Source organism: Agrilus planipennis, unplaced genomic scaffold (assembly GCF_000699045.2).
Source record: "Agrilus planipennis isolate EAB-ADULT unplaced genomic scaffold, Apla_2.0 scaffold420, whole genome shotgun sequence".
In the NCBI taxonomy this organism is placed as follows: Eukaryota; Metazoa; Arthropoda; class Insecta; order Coleoptera; family Buprestidae; genus Agrilus; species Agrilus planipennis.
In genome coordinates, this window is record NW_020439111.1 from 57,415 (window position 1) to 77,998 (window position 20,584).

The 20,584-nt window shown below is 31.9% G+C and overlaps 3 protein-coding genes across 7 annotated transcripts; all 3 read right to left on the reverse strand.

Annotated features, from left to right (window-relative positions):
• Nucleotides 1-559: 559 nt before the first annotated feature.
• On the reverse strand, nucleotides 560-10,737 carry LOC108743099 (2-hydroxyacylsphingosine 1-beta-galactosyltransferase-like). The gene is made up of 3 exons (XM_018478529.2): nucleotides 10,326-10,737; nucleotides 1,893-2,684; nucleotides 560-784 (listed from the first exon to the last, which is right to left on the reverse strand). The coding sequence occupies exons 1-3, from the start codon at nucleotides 10,579-10,581 to the stop codon at nucleotides 561-563; spliced, it is 1,272 nt and encodes a 423-aa protein (XP_018334031.1). The 5' UTR covers nucleotides 10,582-10,737; the 3' UTR covers nucleotide 560.
• On the reverse strand, nucleotides 4,362-8,129 carry LOC112905353 (UDP-glucuronosyltransferase 2B10-like). Of its 2 annotated transcripts, XM_025977556.1 has the most exons (4): nucleotides 8,041-8,129; nucleotides 7,644-7,851; nucleotides 7,376-7,507; nucleotides 4,362-5,222 (listed from the first exon to the last, which is right to left on the reverse strand). In XM_025977556.1, the coding sequence occupies exons 3-4, from the start codon at nucleotides 7,458-7,460 to the stop codon at nucleotides 4,387-4,389; spliced, it is 921 nt and encodes a 306-aa protein (XP_025833341.1). In that variant the 5' UTR covers nucleotides 7,461-7,507; nucleotides 7,644-7,851; nucleotides 8,041-8,129; the 3' UTR covers nucleotides 4,362-4,386. The 2 variants fall into 2 exon arrangements, with proteins under 2 accessions (XP_025833341.1, XP_025833340.1); XM_025977555.1 differs by having other exon boundaries at nucleotides 7,376-7,851.
• A 1,730-nt stretch (nucleotides 10,738-12,467) lies between the features above and the next one.
• LOC108743101 (UDP-glucuronosyltransferase 2B15-like) lies at nucleotides 12,468-20,577 on the reverse strand. 4 transcript variants are annotated; one of them, XM_025977559.1, is made up of 6 exons: nucleotides 18,494-18,582; nucleotides 18,097-18,304; nucleotides 17,829-17,960; nucleotides 14,881-15,675; nucleotides 13,590-13,809; nucleotides 12,476-13,085 (listed from the first exon to the last, which is right to left on the reverse strand). In XM_025977559.1, exons 3-6 carry the CDS (start codon nucleotides 17,911-17,913, stop codon nucleotides 12,818-12,820), a joined length of 1,368 nt encoding a protein of 455 aa, XP_025833344.1. In that variant the 5' UTR covers nucleotides 17,914-17,960; nucleotides 18,097-18,304; nucleotides 18,494-18,582; the 3' UTR covers nucleotides 12,476-12,817. The 4 variants fall into 4 exon arrangements, with proteins under 4 accessions (XP_025833343.1, XP_018334033.1, XP_025833342.1 ...); XM_025977558.1 differs by lacking the exons at nucleotides 17,829-17,960; nucleotides 18,097-18,304; nucleotides 18,494-18,582 and adding exons at nucleotides 20,292-20,423; nucleotides 20,478-20,577 and having other exon boundaries at nucleotides 12,468-13,085; XM_025977557.1 differs by having other exon boundaries at nucleotides 12,474-13,085; nucleotides 17,829-18,304.
• Between the last annotated feature and the right edge of the window lie 7 nt (nucleotides 20,578-20,584).

The following is a 20,584-nucleotide window of genomic DNA, read 5'->3' on the forward strand; positions in this document are numbered from 1 at the left end:
CGTTTTAAGTTGCAAATTATATTTAATCCATCCACAGTAGTCATTTCACTACACAGTGCTAAATAAAGATTCAAAATCAATTGTTTACTGATTATACTGGGAAGAGTACATGGGAAAAACTGGTAAAAATATAAAAAAAAAGGAACATTTTAATAGTTACATTTAATAATTAATTACAGAAATATAAAATATATACACCTGAAATATTTACAAAAGAATATTTTGTTTCAGTGTAAATTTTAAAATATTATATTTGGAAAAGAAACAAATAAAGTTAATATATAAGGATTATGTATTTGTTAATTTTCCACCTTAAGAAGGCACTNAGAGACAGATGTCGAACGCTGCCGAACGCGGAGGCCGATTGTGCCTCTTTGTCGCTCGTTCCGCGCTCTCGCTTGCACTTCAAGCCTTAAATGGAACGCCCCAGAGCGAGGTAACGCCGCATGAGTCCTGCTTTTTCGTGCGCGCAGGCTCCATCGAATTATAAGACGTCACGTCAAAAATAGATGCAATACCTTTAGCTTTCATTATGTGTCTACATGCTTTTCAAAGTACATTTACCTTGCATTATTTAATAATTCATTGACAAGATGGCTAAAGTTCTCCTCAGTTATATCTGTGTAATAAAGTTTTAAACCATAGCCCAGTGATTCAATTTCTGCAGCGTTCATGAATTGCTCCGCAAAGATTGGTATGGCCAGGAGAGGTACACCATGGTAAATTGCTTCTATGGTGCTAAGTAAACCTCCATGAGTAATAAATAACTTTAAATTTGGATGAGCTAAAAAAGAAATTAATTTTACCTTTCCTTTTTTTATAAACTGATTTCCGAAAAAATCTATTTTTCATTTATAGTACAAAAATGTTTTCATTAACATTATTCAATATAAAGTGTTAGTGATAACTAAAGAGTTCACATTCATTGCTTAATAAGGCATTTTTAATTTTTTTCTTGTAGTTAAACTTGATGCAAAGTTTAAAAGTAAGTTAATATCGGTGTATAAGTAGTAACACACCTATGTTCTCTTACGATTAATTATATTTATACTTTACAAACAAATGTATAACACGTAACTAATAGGACTAAATGTAAAAACCAAAATTTTTTCAGTTTGAAGATGGTTAAATAAACCGAAACGTTACAATAAACATATAGTTGTGTAATTATTTGACCGTCAACCTGGAAAAAACTACATAATTTAACACTAACGGTCAGGAATATAACTTAAAGTAATAAATAATATTAAATTTGGACACGCTAAAAGTGAAATTCGTTTAATCAAAGAGACCCTTTATACAAGTTACATGCTTTCCACAAAATTCCTTTTTATTTGTGTATAAATATTTTCATCAACATCAACGCAACTAATCAATACAGAATGCTGATGGTAACCAATGAATTAGCGTATGATAATTTCAATTCTTGGTGAGAACTTTGTAATGTAAATACTACTTCAAATAGGTGTTAATATTTATTCCTCATATTCTCAGTTTCATCCCTTACTTTGGATAATATTAAATAAAGTTCAAGGCATTTAAGGGGTGTTGATTCTTCATAAACAAAAACCTTCTAACCCTTAACTGCCTTGAACATTATTTAATTTTATTCCTCATATTTAAAAGATATATTTTTGTACCTAATATGTCCNTTGTCTATACCTATGGGTTAAAATTTGTGAAGAACGACGTCTATAAGGGTATATTTTACATACCAAAGTTAAACCCTTTTGCATAATCTTCAAGTTTCATCCCTTACTTTGGATAATATTAAATAAAGTTCAAGGCATTTAAGGGGTGTTGATTCTTCATAAACAAAAACCTTCTAACCCTTAACTGCCTTGAACATTATTTAATTTTATTCCTCATATTTAAAAGATATATTTTTGTACCTAATATGTCCTGTTGTGAAATCCACTTTTCAAACCTCACATTAGATGGTGAGGAAAATGTGATGTCGTCTTCCCATTTCCAAACCACTCTTTGTTTAAATTTTGAAAATACCCGTAATATAATATCTCTTATTTCTGGTGTCATATCTTTCGACAGAAATATTGATCCTAAACTAAAATAAATAACACCATTGGAGGCATCATCCATATACTGCTTCAGGTCTTTGGGTAATGGTTTTGGAGGGCTAACATGAAATCCGCCGATGTCGATCATGTTTGGAACTGATGGTACCGCATATTTGATACTGACATGGGTATTCATTAAGATTAGAGACGCATTATAATATAAATCCTCTAGTGGGGGGGCATATGGAAATGTTTCCTTCAGGATGCTTCTCTGTTTCGGAAGTGTGAAGAAATGTCTGTACAAATTGGCAAAACAATAAAAGAATGTGTTGTGGAATCTTTGCCATAATGTCATGTTGTTGCCGTAGTGTAAATATAAATCAGGAATGTAAGCGGTAGACCCAGGATTGCCAACCATGTCATTTGTCCATCTCGAATATCCGATCGTACTAAACACAATATAAGGAGCACTGAATCGATGTGACAGCCCTAATATGGCTTCATTCATAAATCTCTCAACTATAATCAAATCAAACGTTTCGTTTGAATTTATCACGCCTATGAAGGATGGGTGCGTTGCAACTCTTCGTATCAGTTCACATCCGACTTCATTGACCGTTATTTCTTTACGGTAGCCGGACATCGTGGCCAGATTGAGAAGATTTCCTAATTAAATAAATTAATCTTACCTGGATACTTTTTTTATTAATAATTTATCAATTATGTACTCATTCTTAATTATGAAGTATTAAAGTTTAAAGTGTTTTTTAACTATTTGTAATATTTATTGTTCTATCTATACTATCGTGTTGTTTCTAATTTAGTACTGTGTTTTACTATTTGTTATTATATTAATACTTGTTCTTTTATACTCTTATGAATAATGTTTGGATAAATATTATAATGTAATGTTCCAATTGCATTTCCAATTGTATAGAATCAATTAATTCATATGTAACTATAAGAAATCAGTAGGGTACTAACAAATTATAAATTTAAGCTAAGATTAGATTTATTTATTAAAATTATATATAAGGTAGGTATTCGGTTTATGTAGATGTGGTAGGTTGATGCACCACTTTTTTCGGATACAATAGGGTACCGACTAGTTGGCAATTCAACCAAACCAAAAAGAAGACGAAAACAACAGTAATAATAATCCAGGAATGTAACCGAAAATTTTCAATTATTACGAACACAATAAAAAAAATTTAATTAGCTACGAAATTGAAATTTTAATAAATTCAGAATGACCAACAGAAATAGAGTGAAAACGTAACGAAAACACGTAACAATATTACTTAAAAGAGTAACTTGAACTTTTAATGAAATTGGTGTAAAAAAAATTGTTATTGAAAGAAGTAAGTAGAAATTTGAAGTAATGTACACGAAGGTATACCTTTTACATAAACATTTTAACAATTTTAAAGTCTAAAAAATCGAAATTGTCCAATAGAAAAAGAAAAGACGAGCATTAAAGATTATAATTCATGGATTAGGTTAAATAATACATTACTGGTTTAATACGTTTCTAATTCGTATTATATATTTAAAATGTTAATTAAAAAATACAAGGCGAGCGTGCTCAACTTTAAAGGAAGATTTAACATATCTATTATGTATAGAGATGTAAATTTAATATTTCATATATCATATGACTAACTTTGTGTTTAGTAATGCGTCAGTAACACGTGTAATTTATTGTACATGTTTTAGAGATTATGTTTTGTTGCCCTTAGTATATTTTTAAATTATCATCTTCAATTTTAATGTCTGGCCACGAGACAAGTAAAATAACAAAAAATTTGTTTAAACTTCTTATAAGTTTTAAGATTAATTCTGATGTTAAAATACTCTTAAAAAGCGACAAAAGTGTCTTTCTGTTTCTAACTAAAACATTTTTTGTGCAAGAAAAAAGAACAAATTATTTGGAAATATGTGTAATTTAATTTACCCTCCTAGGGTTATCTTTTGTAATAGATTGACAACGTCTTTTGAGTATGCCCCTTTTTGGTTTGTGATTTAAGATTTAAGATTCTGGAAACTGTATTTAATTCATACTAATAAAATTTGTTTTCTTTTTAACTGAAACAGCTGCGNTCTGACGAAGGAAGCTGGCGAGCGGTCGCGCAGGTACTTGCCCATTTATGACCTATTTGGGTAAGTCACTTGGAACCGATACACAAATAAGCTTTCAGTAGGCGTAAATTATAGTATTAATACAGATAGGACAGTCTGTCTATTACTTGCTCACTGATCCCTGTTTTTAAATATTTAATTTACGCCCCTGATAGGAATACTGAAGAATAAGGGCTGCAATCTTTATACCTAAAACTGCCTACTTTTGCCACCGCGCATCCACGCCATTTTAAAATTTCCGCCAGCTTCCAGCGTCAGGCCTGTATTTACCTAATATATCTTGCTGTGAAACCCATTTTTCAAATCTCACATTAGGTGGTTTGGAAAATGTACTATTTTCGTCTTCCCATTTCCAAACAACTTTCTGTTTAAGTTTCGAAAATACCCGTAAAATAGTATTTCTTATTTCTGGTGCCATATCTTTCGACAGAAATATTGACCCTAAGCTGAAATAAATAACACCATCGGAGGCATCATCCATATACTTTTTAAGTTCTTCGGATAATGGTTTCGGAGGACTAACATGAAATCCCCCGATGTCAATCATATTTGGAACAGATGGAACCGCATATTTCACACTGACATGGGCATTCAGTAGGATTAAAGACGTGTTGTAAAACAAATCCTCCAATGAAGGGGCATCCGGAAATGTCTCCTTTAGGATGTTTCTATGTTTCGGAAGTACGACAAGATGTTTATGTAACATTGCAAAACAATAAAAGAATGTGTTGTGGAATCTTTGCCATAATGTCATGTTGTAGCCGTAGTGTAAATATAAATCAGGGGTGTAAGCAGTAGATCCAGGATTACCAACCACTTCATTCGTCCTTCTCGAATATCCAGTCGAACTAAGTACTATGTAAGGAGCATTGAATCGATGTGAAAGTCCTAATAATGCTTCATTCATAAATCTCTCAAGTACAATCAAATCGAACGTTTCGTTTGAATTGATCACGTTCTTGAATGAAGGATGTGTCACAACTCTTTGTACCAATTCCGATCCAGCCGCATTGATCATTATTTCTTTTCGGTAACTGGACATCGTGACCAGATTGAGAATATTGCCTAGTTAAGTATGCAAATTAATATTAATTAAAATACACTTTTGAAGTGAAACTTCTTTATAGAGACGGGGTGTTACGATTTTTTCTGTCACGAAACAGCGCTAAGATCGCGTGGTGAGAGGCTGCAGCTGCGGATTTTTTTTTTATAGTGATATCGTTCACACTATTTACTCTCATCAAACTCTGGGTTCTACTCGTATCACTGATGAGTTTTTAGTTTATTAAGTCACAGTACTTATGTCAATTTGTTATAATCTTTTGTATTTAAGTACGATAAAGTAAAGAAAGAGTTATTTGAAATTTTAAAAAAAAAATCCAACAGAAGATGTAAAACGACGAATATTTTTGAAGTGGAACGTCTTTACGCACGGTAGGGTAAGTTCGTTTCATGCGAGTTGCTATGTAACGAAATCATGCAACGGATGTTCCCCCTCTACTCGGCCACGTAGTCGAGTTCGTAGTGGGGATTGCTTGAGCCGTGAGAGCGCTTCAATGCAACGTTCGCTACAGGCAACTCCGGCATGTATAGTGTAAAAATTATATTCATAGTGTACAAATAATACCATTAAACCAATTGCTTAACCCCTATCCGGTATGTTTGTGTATTTGAAGAAGTTTCACTTCAGTAGCGTGTTGTATAATTACACGTTGTATTATTTTTTTTTTATAATTACAACATGAACTGTAATGTACCAAAGGAATATCATTTTCATGAATCAGTGTTAAATAATGTATAACTGTTTAGTACATTTTTATATAATTTTAGAATTGCATCCTGAAAATGTTGATTAAATAGTACCAGTTGACGAGTGTGCTCAATTTTAAAAAAAGGTTTGATATAGGTACCTCATAGTAATGTAAATTCAATATTTCATTTATGCGACTAACTGTTTTGTTTCGAATAGTATTTTCATCAGTGACTCGTGTAATTTGTCGTATATGCTTTAGGTTTATTGTCCGTGATATGTGGTTTGTTGCCCGTTGTATTGTTTAAATTATCTTCCTTAATTTTCACTATCTGGGCGACACGAGGCAAGTTAAATAAAAAAAATAATAATTTTGAAACTAACCTACAATATAAATGGCAGACGTTAATAATTTAGTTAATGTCTATTCACATCTATTTACAACAAAAGCGAAAAAATCTCTCCTTGGTTCTAACAATTTCTGACAAATGATATACTCTCTGAGAATTTGCTTTTATGGCAGATTAATAAGGTCCTTTAGGTCTGCCTTTTAATATTTAAAAAACTGTATTTAACTTACACTAATAAAATTTAATGCGTTTTTAAGAAAAGCAATTTGATTAATGATAGGGTAGAGACAAGGGATTGACAACTTGAAGAGTTGGACCACAACTAATATCTTCAAAACTATGACAACACTGCGTAAATATTAGGTACGGCTCCGGTTAGAAAAATGGTATATGTACTGCAGTAAGGCTTTCGATTGTTTCTTGGATGTTATTACCAAAAATCACATTAATTCCCATACGACACGTACGAATTCGGGTGTAATAATAACCTTGAATGTAATAGGGTAGACAATAGAGAGATGGACCTAGTAGTTTTACAAAAAATGCCAAACATATTATACATCCGCTAAACAAACGTCCTACTAAGAAGACTTGCACTTCACAAGATCAAACTTTTGCCATCAATGCTGTAATTTAGAGTGATATAGGGGCGAATGAAGCAGTTATATCATTTCTTATACTTTTGAATCAATTATTATTCGTCCAGCACCTTCAAAAATACGATTATACACATCACCTGAACAATGCTGATCATCTAGGAACAGAACTTTACGCAAAAAATTAAATGTGTGTTCCTGGGCCTAATACAGGTATGATTTGGCGGTGCAACTTCTTTTGTCAAAAAACATTAATGATGAAGAAGGTATATATTTAAGATTTGGACTTCCAGTTCCCCGATTTGAACGGATTTATATAGATAACTCTCCTAACTGTATCGTATGATTTCTGTCGTCAATTTTATAGAATTATTATAAAATAGGCGTCAACCACGGTAAAAATGAAACAAAAATATTTTGAACGATACCAAAATCATTTGATGTGATACATTACTTTTATAATTATTCTTATGTGTTAATACTTCTGAAGAATGTCATTTATAAGAACCTTTTTTTACATACCAAAACTAAATCCTTTTGTAAGATCTTCAAGTACGATATCTCTCCATGTTTTTGGCGGGTTTTTTAGTGGAAACGGACTAATCATGGTGACATGATGTCCCTTTTCTGCAACAGCTCTGAGTAACTTTACACCTAAAATGTAATGACTAAAACTCGGTGCATGAAAAACGGCAAGGATTTTTGCACCAATCGCGTAATCAAAAAATGTCAATAATAAACACAATATAAACCAAAACACTTTCATTTTTAAATTAGTAAGGTGCTATACTTTGATTAAACTGATCCGCTATATCTTTGGAGAATAAATGCCTGGAACAGCATCCTATCCTATAATACAGTAGCGTTGTCGAGTAGGAACTGTCCAATTACACCCATCTTCTCTCTCGTTCATACAGTAATGGCGACTTGGTAACCGAGCATAGGGTTATTTTATCTGTTATATGCAGTAATTCTTGATTGGTGCCATCTCTTGAAAACTATGAACAAAAAAGTAGTTTGTAATTCTATTTTATTTCAATTAACCATTAACAAATAATGACTAACAGAGAACTGATAGAAGATTTTTATTAATTACAAAGTTATACCGACGTTTCACCCCAGATGGAGGGGGGAGTTTTAAGACTACAAACGTCGTAAATAGAAAACTTTGTAATCTATTAACTTACTCGATTTTTAAAGTTGGAAGTACTTCTAAATAATTCGGCGTGTACATACAAAACTACATTAATTTTCAAAGGAGATATTAATACACAAAAACGCACATACCTACAGATAAAATAATAAACAGAACAAATAATTAAAAATGCACTTCAATTAAAAAGATAGCAGGATTGTTTAGATAAAATGATAAATAGATGAAAGTTAAAAAACGCGTGGTGTAATTAATACTAAACGTTTACAATAGGATTAAATGTAGTAATTCAAAAACAAAGATGAACCATAATTTAAAAAATTGAAGGTATTAAAAATAAGAAAAAAGGCAAGATTACTTTTGTGAGATTGTAATTATTAACAAATAAATTATTCTCAAAGTCAGATAAGGAATTCATAGCCCTGTTTCTAAGCAGGAGTACAAAGGAATGCTCCAAAAAGGCGGTTTTATATAGGAATGGTATGATTTTTGTAATAATTTTCACAAAGTCTATTTGTTTGACCGTAATATAGTTTAGAACAGCGGTTCCTAATTTTATTTTGCTATGGAACCCCTTCTAACCCACCCCTTTTTGGGCGGAATCCCATCTTGACAAAAAAGAAACTTGATCATAGTTGTATATCTAAGACCCCTGTACAAATTGTAACCTTCAACTTAAATTTTGAATTCAAGATCTTTATTGCACGTATTTAATGTACACATTTTTACTTATAATAGTATTAAAATTAGGTTTAATGTCCGACAATTGAATTCGAAAATCCGTAGCGGCATCCAGTCTAGTTCTGAATATGTTTTTATTGTAAATATAAATTGAAAAGCTTCTCTGTAATCTGTAAATCGATACAAACCGAAGCAGGCACCGTAATAATCTTCTCAATAAGTTCGATCTAAAGGTCATTCAAATTTGCATCAGCTGATTCGATTTTTTGTTTTAAAGAGGATAATTAGGACAGTCTGGTTTAAAGATTAAATAAACAAACATTTAAGTAGTTTTAATAGAGAAATATAAAATTTACATACATTTGCACATAGTTTTAATGAAAATTTTAATATAGGTATTACATTTGGAAAACAGAGAAATATACCTCTAATCATTACAGATGAGGAAACAGATTGGTAAGTTACTTCGTAAGTATTTTGTGTTTATACATTCATTTGTTACTTTTGAACCAAAAAAGACACCGAATACTGAAATATAAACAAATACATTTAAAACGTTTGTTTTTTTATTATTTAAAATAGTTTCACACTTATACTCAAAGAGTAACATATATATATAACAACAGTTTTCTGAATATATGTAGGTACTTGTAGTGAGAAACAAAATAGTTATTATTTTTACTACCAAAGGTGTATATGTATATGACGACTTTTTTGGTTACCAAATAAATCGTTACCGTCTGATACAGAAAAGCAAATTGCAGCGCTTTTTAATCAATTTTTGATTTTCCTCTGTTTTTACAAAATTGTTTCAGACATACTACTATAAGTACAACTATAAATAAAATTAAAATAATAGCCAGCGCTAAAACGTCTAATAGAAAATACTGATACCATTTTAAATTTAAGGTAACAGATTTCAAATGTGGCGCCCCCTTATATCTAATAACATACTCAATCCACCATAAGGCTCTGTCGATAGGTTTTGTCTCTTGATCATGGAAAAGCTTAGATCGAAGTTTTACGTTTTCCTTGTATCTGTAACAAATAAAATTTATTTGTAAGTTAATTACAATCAAACGAAGTTTTCTGATGCAATTTGAATAATAGTTTTATAGTTCTTTTCGAAGTTTTCTTGAATTCAAAAGCGAAAGTAATAATTTTAATACCATTAGGGCTTGGTGCTTTTTAATCGTAGGNTAAGTTTTAAGATTAATTCTGATGTTAAAATACTCTTAAAAAGCGACAAAAGTGTCTTTCTGTTTCTAACTAAAACATTTTTTGTGCAAGAAAAAAGAACAAATTATTTGGAAATATGTGTAATTTAATTTACCCTCCTAGGGTTATCTTTTGTAATAGATTGACAACGTCTTTTGAGTATGCCCCTTTTTGGTTTGTGATTTAAGATTTAAGATTCTGGAAACTGTATTTAATTCATACTAATAAAATTTGTTTTCTTTTTAACTGAAACAGCTGCGTTGTGATTTTAAGAAAAACTATTTCACTACAGATAAAATTTCATGATTAAAATAAATTAGGCGTCAACCATGGTAAAAATGAAACATAAAAAGAAATTTGTCTATACCTATGGGTTAAAATTTGTGAAGAACGACGTCTATAAGGGTATATTTTACATACCAAAGTTAAACCCTTTTGCATAATCTTCAAGTACGATATCTCTCCATGTTTTTGGAGGATCTTTTAATGGGAACGGACTAATCATGGTTACGTGATGTCCCTTTTCCGCAACAGCCCTGAGTAGTTTTGCACCCAAAATATAATGACTAAAACTCGGTGCATGAAAAACGGCTAGGATTTTTGCACATGTCACGTAATCAAACAAAGTTAAAGTCAAAGTCAATAATAAACACAGCCTAAGCCCGCACGATTTCATCTTTAAACAACTATGATGGTTTATTTAAACCGATCAGCTGGAACCATGAACTGCTAGTGTGTTTTACGATATATTTAAAGCAATTGAAGTAGAGGAGGGAGCATCGGTCTGTGACACAGCAATTCCTACGATTAATTTTGGACTGTATTCATCTTTGCGGCAGTTTTTGAACTTGTGTGTAGTTATTTTATGAAGTTTTTAAACTATTTAAATTCTTAAATACGGCATTTATTAACATGTATTTCAAACTGGATTTACATCTGTTATTTATGAACGAAATCGAACTTACAAGCATGATTAAAAATAATGAAACTTTATTCAAAAGCAAGATATGAGTATGCATATACTTATATGTTACGTAATGTATTTACTGTAGAATAATCGCAATGTAATTGTTTTTTTTTATTACTGTTTTTAAATTAAAATTGACGTGAATGTGGAATTATTATTTTATCTATCGAAGAGGCCTGAAAAACAAATATTACCCCGAGTAAAAGTAAAAAGAATTATAACACCACCAAATCGACGCCAAATATCTGAAATGACCTAAATTACCACCGAAGTAGTTCCTAGAAATTAGACGAAAATGTAAGTTCTAAAATTACAGCCAAAATACTACCGTTTGAAACTCTAAAACAGCTCGAAACCAGCACCACATTAAAAAAGATCCGAAAGAGCCCTCAAACGCACAGCACCAAAATTTACCATAAATAAAAATGAAAATATTGATTAATTAATACCAATTTATCCGTCAAAACTATCTCTATCATCATCAGCATCATCTTCATCGTCATCGTCAGAAGCCCTTTTGATTCACAGGCCCGATCCCAACCCTAATAATAATTATGTAACTCCAACCTTCCCCAATTCTGCACCTAATTTGAATCGAAATTTTCCTCCATATCCGTCACCCAAATGTTCCGCATTAATTTGTAATTGTTTAAGAAATAAAAATATAGTTTAAGTTTTTATTAAAATCAATGTAACATTAATTAGAATGTATTAATTACAGTACATATATATATACATTCAAATTTTAGCATCCCTTTAGTGCTGTTTCGGCGCCTTTTTAGTGTTTTCGTACTAAATGCGGTACTGTTTCAATACTTCATTCGTACACAATCGGTGATTTAGTTCTGCAAACGCACCTTGTCCGATAATATTTTAGAGAAGGGACTATGCTCGTTTACTCCATTAGTCTTTGTGGTATATGACGGTAACTTAGTGTTGTTTTTTTTAATTAGTCAATTTATTGTATTGCCGCAGCGGACATTCCAACCAAAATAAAAGGCCGGTGGTCTGAGAGGTCTCTTGAAATTTATTTGATGATGAGGAGACGCAACTGCATACAGGTACCCCAACTATCTATGTATGTATGTATGTATGAATGGATGCATTACGAAGATTACGATTACGATTTTTTTCAAATGTATTGTGTACATATATGTTGTAGTTAAAGGCCTATATGTATAGTTTCTCCACGGAATAACTGGTCTATCGCTGGTCATTGACCAACGCTTTTCGGTCAATCCCTAAATGTACTTATTCAAAATGGAGCTAGTTTGGTCGTAATTCGGTAGAGTGAAATTGAAAAGAATAATTTTTACTCGGGACAGCATTATAGCTGTGTCTAAATTCCAACTAATATTACCGGTAATTAAATTTCATTTTTGTTAGGGTGTTAAGTATGATATTTACTAGCGATGACCGCGGATCTCTTTCATTGGTAAACTTAACCTATTCTGGTCAATGATTAGAAAAAGTACCCCCCAATGAATAATGACATCTAAATTGAATATTAAAGTAGAAAGTTAAAGAGTATAATTAAATTTTATTTGTTTAATAATAATGTAAACAATATTTATGTCTTGCTGCGTTATAACTACATTTCATGGCTATGCATTCGATAAAAAGTAGAACAAAAATTGTGTAGGTATTATAACTATTTCACTGTATGGAATATACATATAACAAACGTAAAATAAATAACACAGTTACACTTATTTATTTTTGATATCGTAAAACTAAACCTTGTATTTAAATAAAGTCATGTTCTCAATTGAAAGAATCAATGAATTTTTCTTGCTCTACTAAAATAAAAACAATAGCCTTCATTACAAGAGGTCAAATTTTAGCTTCATTAGAATATTCTCAAATTAATCCTCAGAAAAATCTGTCAGTCGGTAATCGCAAACAAAAAGGAATATTAAACTGTGTACTTATAAGTATCTGCTTTTCAATCAGTTTTCGGTTTTTGTCTTTTTATAAACATTCTTTTTAGACATATTACTGTAACAGCAACTGTAAATACAATTATAACAATAGCAAGCGCAAGAACGTCCAACAGAAAATATTGATACCATTTTAAATTTAGGGTAACAGATTTCAAATGTGGCGCCCCTTTATGCCTAATAACATACTCAATCCACCATAAAGCTCTGTCCATGGGTTTTGTCTCTTGGTCGTGGAGAATTTTTGATCGAAGTTTTATGTTTTCTTTGTATCTGCGGCAAGTAAAATAAGTACTTTGGTGTTTTGAATTGAAATCTACATATTTAATAAAGTTAAAAATATAAAGGAGTTCTTTAGGTCGATTTGAATAAATAATAAGTACAACAATCTTTTCGAAGCATTTTTCAACTTAAAAACGAAGGTTTCAGCTAACTTCGAAGTTTTTAATTGTAAAAATAGTGCTTTCTTAATGAATACTTTCATGGAAAAAGAGAACTGTAGTGTAATTCATAAAACATTTTTTTTTACTCAAGTACAGACTTAATGCTTGTAGACTTTGTTTGTTTGCTTTATTGTTGCAAGTTGCCTTTTTTTATTCTTTCTCACGTTCGTACAAAAAATTATTTATTAAAAGCTCCAGGATCAAGTTTTATAAATTTCTATCAATACTGATGTTTGGTAATACAACTAAGTAGGTACTATATGATTAATTTCTGAATTTTTATCATTTTACACTTGCTGCTTCTATTATGTGCGTACTGTAAAAGTCTACTTACCTTGTATTATTCAATAATTCATTTACAAGATAACTGAAGTTCTCCTCAGTTATATCCGCATAGTAAAGTTTTAAACCATAGCCCAACGATTCAATATCTGCAGCGTTCATAAACTGCTCCGCAAAGATTGGTATGACCAGAAGGGGTACACCATGGTAAATTGCTTCAATGTTACTAAGTAAACCTCCATGAGTAATAAATAATTTTAAATTTGGATGTGCTAAAATATAAACAAACTACTTTTAAAGAGCAAATTCTTTATGGAAGTTAGACGATTTCCGCAAAAATCTGTTTTTATTTATTGTACAAAAATGTTTTCACCAACGTTCAAATCATCAAACTTAACTAATTAATGCAGAGTGTTGACGGTTAAATCTAAGTCCCTTGAATTTAAAGCATACTTAAATATAAAATTCATGTGGCTATAGAGACTTCGGATGTAACGCCGAATTCGGGTGTAGCGACTGTTTTTTAATGAATCGTTTGTAACAAATCTCTCGTAATTCTATGCAGATATAGCGCCCGGAGTCGGCCGCCAAAGACATAAAGAGCTTTCTTAACTTTTGATTACATCTGTGTAGATAGTCAGCAAGTGTGGTGACCTTTACCGTTTGTTTATAGATATTAGCCAGGTAGGTAGATAAAGAGTGCACGTTAAAATGGTTCAGTTACAAAATGATATTCTGAGTAGCAACTGTGTTTAGTAGACTTTTGAATAAGTATGACTCCTAGATGAACATTTACTATTAAAAAAATGCGGAAATCGTTTAGGAACTGAAAAATGGTGAAAACTATACATGCGTATCTGTATCTCTTTACGTCTGCCTGTAATGACTTCCGGATGTAACGATGAAATTATAGTGGTCCCTTTGTCGTCGTTATACCCGAAATCCACTGTACTTAGCATTTAGTAATATAAATGCTACTACAAATAGGTGTAAGGTAAGCCTAATTCATCTTATGGGGTATATGTATGTATAGGTCTGACGAAGGAAGCTGGCGAGCGGTCGCACAGGTACTTGCCCATTTATGACCTATTTGGGTAAGTCACTTGGAACCGATACACAAATAAGCTTTCAGTAGGCGTAAATTATAGTATTAATACAGATAGGACAGTCTGTCTATTACTTGCTCACTGATCCCTGTTTTTAAATATTTAATTTACGCCCCTGATAGGAATACTGAAGAATAAGGGCTGCAATCTTTATACCTAAAACTGCCTACTTTTGCCACCGCGCATCCACGCCATTTTAAAATTTCCGCCAGCTTCCAGCGTCAGGCCTGTATTTACCTAATATATCTTGCTGTGAAACCCATTTTTCAAATCTCACATTAGGTGGTTTGGAAAATGTACTATTTTCGTCTTCCCATTTCCAAACAACTTTCTGTTTAAGTTTCGAAAATACCCGTAAAATAGTATTTCTTATTTCTGGTGCCATATCTTTCGACAGAAATATTGACCCTAAGCTGAAATAAATAACACCATCGGAGGCATCATCCATATACTTTTTAAGTTCTTCGGATAATGGTTTCGGAGGACTAACATGAAATCCCCCGATGTCAATCATATTTGGAACAGATGGAACCGCATATTTCACACTGACATGGGCATTCAGTAGGATTAAAGACGTGTTGTAAAACAAATCCTCCAATGAAGGGGCATCCGGAAATGTCTCCTTTAGGATGTTTCTATGTTTCGGAAGTACGACAAGATGTTTATGTAACATTGCAAAACAATAAAAGAATGTGTTGTGGAATCTTTGCCATAATGTCATGTTGTAGCCGTAGTGTAAATATAAATCAGGGGTGTAAGCAGTAGATCCAGGATTACCAACCACTTCATTCGTCCTTCTCGAATATCCAGTCGAACTAAGTACTATGTAAGGAGCATTGAATCGATGTGAAAGTCCTAATAATGCTTCATTCATAAATCTCTCAAGTACAATCAAATCGAACGTTTCGTTTGAATTGATCACGTTCTTGAATGAAGGATGTGTCACAACTCTTTGTACCAATTCCGATCCAGCCGCATTGATCATTATTTCTTTTCGGTAACTGGACATCGTGACCAGATTGAGAATATTGCCTAGTTAAGTATGCAAATTAATATTAATTAAAATACACTTTTGAAGTGAAACTTCTTTATAGAGACGGGGTGTTACGATTTTTTCTGTCACGAAACAGCGCTAAGATCGCGTGGTGAGAGGCTGCAGCTGCGGATTTTTTTTTTATAGTGATATCGTTCACACTATTTACTCTCATCAAACTCTGGGTTCTACTCGTATCACTGATGAGTTTTTAGTTTATTAAGTCACAGTACTTATGTCAATTTGTTATAATCTTTTGTATTTAAGTACGATAAAGTAAAGAAAGAGTTATTTGAAATTTTAAAAAAAAAATCCAACAGAAGATGTAAAACGACGAATATTTTTGAAGTGGAACGTCTTTACGCACGGTAGGGTAAGTTCGTTTCATGCGAGTTGCTATGTAACGAAATCATGCAACGGATGTTCCCCCTCTACTCGGCCACGTAGTCGAGTTCGTAGTGGGGATTGCTTGAGCCGTGAGAGCGCTTCAATGCAACGTTCGCTACAGGCAACTCCGGCATGTATAGTGTAAAAATTATATTCATAGTGTACAAATAATACCATTAAACCAATTGCTTAACCCCTATCCGGTATGTTTGTGTATTTGAAGAAGTTTCACTTCAGTAGCGTGTTGTATAATTACACGTTGTATTATTTTTTTTTTATAATTACAACATGAACTGTAATGTACCAAAGGAATATCATTTTCATGAATCAGTGTTAAATAATGTATAACTGTTTAGTACATTTTTATATAATTTTAGAATTGCATCCTGAAAATGTTGATTAAATAGTACCAGTTGACGAGTGTGCTCAATTTTAAAAAAAGGTTTGATATAGGTACCTCATAGTAATGTAAATTCAATATTTCATTTATGCGACTAACTGTTTTGTTTCGAATAGTATTTTCATCAGTGACTCGTGTAATTTGTCGTATATGCTTTAGGTTTATTGTCCGTGATATGTGGTTTGTTGCCCGTTGTATTGTTTAAATTATCTTCCTTAATTTTCACTATCTGGGCGACACGAGGCAAGTTAAATAAAAAAAATAATAATTTTGAAACTAACCTACAATATAAATGGCAGACGTTAATAATTTAGTTAATGTCTATTCACATCTATTTACAACAAAAGCGAAAAAATCTCTCCTTGGTTCTAACAATTTCTGACAAATGATATACTCTCTGAGAATTTGCTTTTATGGCAGATTAATAAGGTCCTTTAGGTCTGCCTTTTAATATTTAAAAAACTGTATTTAACTTACACTAATAAAATTTAATGCGTTTTTAAGAAAAGCAATTTGATTAATGATAGGGTAGAGACAAGGGATTGACAACTTGAAGAGTTGGACCACAACTAATATCTTCAAAACTATGACAACACTGCGTAAATATTAGGTACGGCTCCGGTTAGAAAAATGGTATATGTACTGCAGTAAGGCTTTCGATTGTTTCTTGGATGTTATTACCAAAAATCACATTAATTCCCATACGACACGTACGAATTCGGGTGTAATAATAACCTTGAATGTAATAGGGTAGACAATAGAGAGATGGACCTAGTAGTTTTACAAAAAATGCCAAACATATTATACATCCGCTAAACAAACGTCCTACTAAGAAGACTTGCACTTCACAAGATCAAACTTTTGCCATCAATGCTGTAATTTAGAGTGATATAGGGGCGAATGAAGCAGTTATATCATTTCTTATACTTTTGAATCAATTATTATTCGTCCAGCACCTTCAAAAATACGATTATACACATCACCTGAACAATGCTGATCATCTAGGAACAGAACTTTACGCAAAAAATTAAATGTGTGTTCCTGGGCCTAATACAGGTATGATTTGGCGGTGCAACTTCTTTTGTCAAAAAACATTAATGATGAAGAAGGTATATATTTAAGATTTGGACTTCCAGTTCCCCGATTTGAACGGATTTATATAGATAACTCTCCTAACTGTATCGTATGATTTCTGTCGTCAATTTTATAGAATTATTATAAAATAGGCGTCAACCACGGTAAAAATGAAACAAAAATATTTTGAACGATACCAAAATCATTTGATGTGATACATTACTTTTATAATTATTCTTATGTGTTAATACTTCTGAAGAATGTCATTTATAAGAACCTTTTTTTACATACCAAAACTAAATCCTTTTGTAAGATCTTCAAGTACGATATCTCTCCATGTTTTTGGCGGGTTTTTTAGTGGAAACGGACTAATCATGGTGACATGATGTCCCTTTTCTGCAACAGCTCTGAGTAACTTTACACCTAAAATGTAATGACTAAAACTCGGTGCATGAAAAACGGCAAGGATTTTTGCACCAATCGCGTAATCAAAAAATGTCAATAATAAACACAATATAAACCAAAACACTTTCATTTTTAAATTAGTAAGGTGCTATACTTTGATTAAACTGATCCGCTATATCTTTGGAGAATAAATGCCTGGAACAGCATCCTATCCTATAATACAGTAGCGTTGTCGAGTAGGAACTGTCCAATTACACCCATCTTCTCTCTCGTTCATACAGTAATGGCGACTTGGTAACCGAGCATAGGGTTATTTTATCTGTTATATGCAGTAATTCTTGATTGGTGCCATCTCTTGAAAACTATGAACAAAAAAGTAGTTTGTAATTCTATTTTATTTCAATTAACCATTAACAAATAATGACTAACAGAGAACTGATAGAAGATTTTTATTAATTACAAAGTTATACCGACGTTTCACCCCAGATGGAGGGGGGAGTTTTAAGACTACAAACGTCGTAAATAGAAAACTTTGTAATCTATTAACTTACTCGATTTTTAAAGTTGGAAGTACTTCTAAATAATTCGGCGTGTACATACAAAACTACATTAATTTTCAAAGGAGATATTAATACACAAAAACGCACATACCTACAGATAAAATAATAAACAGAACAAATAATTAAAAATGCACTTCAATTAAAAAGATAGCAGGATTGTTTAGATAAAATGATAAATAGATGAAAGTTAAAAAACGCGTGGTGTAATTAATACTAAACGTTTACAATAGGATTAAATGTAGTAATTCAAAAACAAAGATGAACCATAATTTAAAAAATTGAAGGTATTAAAAATAAGAAAAAAGGCAAGATTACTTTTGTGAGATTGTAATTATTAACAAATAAATTATTCTCAAAGTCAGATAAGGAATTCATAGCAGTACATTTTTATATAATTTTAGAATTGCATCCTGAAAATGTTGATTAAATAGTACCAGTTGACGAGTGTGCTCAATTTTAAAAAAAGGTTTGATATAGGTACCTCATAGTAATGTAAATTCAATATTTCATTTATGCGACTAACTGTTTTGTTTCGAATAGTATTTTCATCAGTGACTCGTGTAATTTGTCGTATATGCTTTAGGTTTATTGTCCGTGATATGTGGTTTGTTGCCCGTTGTATTGTTTAAATTATCTTCCTTAATTTTCACTATCTGGGCGACACGAGGCAAGTTAAATAAAAAAAATAATAATTTTGAAACTAACCTACAATATAAATGGCAGACGTTAATAATTTAGTTAATGTCTATTCACATCTATTTACAACAAAAGCGAAAAAATCTCTCCTTGGTTCTAACAATTTCTGACAAATGATATACTCTCTGAGAATTTGCTTTTATGGCAGATTAATAAGGTCCTTTAGGTCTGCCTTTTAATATTTAAAAAACTGTATTTAACTTACACTAATAAAATTTAATGCGTTTTTAAGAAAAGCAATTTGATTAATGATAGGGTAGAGACAAGGGATTGACAACTTGAAGAGTTGGACCACAACTAATATCTTCAAAACTATGACAACACTGCGTAAATATTAGGTACGGCTCCGGTTAGAAAAATGGTATATGTACTGCAGTAAGGCTTTCGATTGTTTCTTGGATGTTATTACCAAAAATCACATTAATTCCCATACGACACGTACGAATTCGGGTGTAATAATAACCTTGAATGTAATAGGGTAGACAATAGAGAGATGGACCTAGTAGTTTTACAAAAAATGCCAAACATATTATACATCCGCTAAACAAACGTCCTACTAAGAAGACTTGCACTTCACAAGATCAAACTTTTGCCATCAATGCTGTAATTTAGAGTGATATAGGGGCGAATGAAGCAGTTATATCATTTCTTATACTTTTGAATCAATTATTATTCGTCCAGCACCTTCAAAAATACGATTATACACATCACCTGAACAATGCTGATCATCTAGGAACAGAACTTTACGCAAAAAATTAAATGTGTGTTCCTGGGCCTAATACAGGTATGATTTGGCGGTGCAACTTCTTTTGTCAAAAAACATTAATGATGAAGAAGGTATATATTTAAGATTTGGACTTCCAGTTCCCCGATTTGAACGGATTTATATAGATAACTCTCCTAACTGTATCGTATGATTTCTGTCGTCAATTTTATAGAATTATTATAAAATAGGCGTCAACCACGGTAAAAATGAAACAAAAATATTTTGAACGATACCAAAATCATTTGATGTGATACATTACTTTTATAATTATTCTTATGTGTTAATACTTCTGAAGAATGTCATTTATAAGAACCTTTTTTTACATACCAAAACTAAATCCTTTTGTAAGATCTTCAAGTACGATATCTCTCCATGTTTTTGGCGGGTTTTTTAGTGGAAACGGACTAATCATGGTGACATGATGTCCCTTTTCTGCAACAGCTCTGAGTAACTTTACACCTAAAATGTAATGACTAAAACTCGGTGCATGAAAAACGGCAAGGATTTTTGCACCAATCGCGTAATCAAAAAATGTCAATAATAAACACAATATAAACCAAAACACTTTCATTTTTAAATTAGTAAGGTGCTATACTTTGATTAAACTGATCCGCTATATC

What these genes read in the sequence shown, in the direction of transcription:
- LOC112905353 (XM_025977555.1), bottom strand. Translation starts at nt 7,619, where the DNA reads ATGAAAGTGTTTTGGTTTATATTGTGTTTATTATTGACATTTTTTGAT. An exon ending in TACAAAAGGATTTAGTTTTG is followed by an intron (nt 5,223 to 7,375) that starts GTATGTAAAAAA and finishes ATACTTAACTAG; the next exon opens with GCAATATTCTCAATCTGGTC.
- LOC108743099 (XM_018478529.2), bottom strand. Translation starts at nt 10,581, where the DNA reads ATGAAATCGTGCGGGCTTAGGCTGTGTTTATTATTGACTTTGACTTTA. An exon ending in TGCAAAAGGGTTTAACTTTG is followed by an intron (nt 2,685 to 10,325) that starts GTATGTAAAATA and finishes TTATTTAATTAG; the next exon opens with GAAATCTTCTCAATCTGGCC. An exon ending in TTCACAACAGGACATATTAG is followed by an intron (nt 785 to 1,892) that starts GTACAAAAATAT and finishes TTTCTTTTTTAG; the next exon opens with CTCATCCAAATTTAAAGTTA.
- LOC108743101 (XM_018478531.2), bottom strand. Translation starts at nt 20,535, where the DNA reads ATGAAAGTGTTTTGGTTTATATTGTGTTTATTATTGACATTTTTTGAT. An exon ending in TTCACAGCAAGATATATTAG is followed by an intron (nt 13,810 to 14,880) that starts GTAAATACAGGC and finishes TTTATATTTTAG; the next exon opens with CACATCCAAATTTAAAATTA. An exon ending in GAATTATTGAATAATACAAG is followed by an intron (nt 13,086 to 13,589) that starts GTAAGTAGACTT and finishes TACTTGCCGCAG; the next exon opens with ATACAAAGAAAACATAAAAC.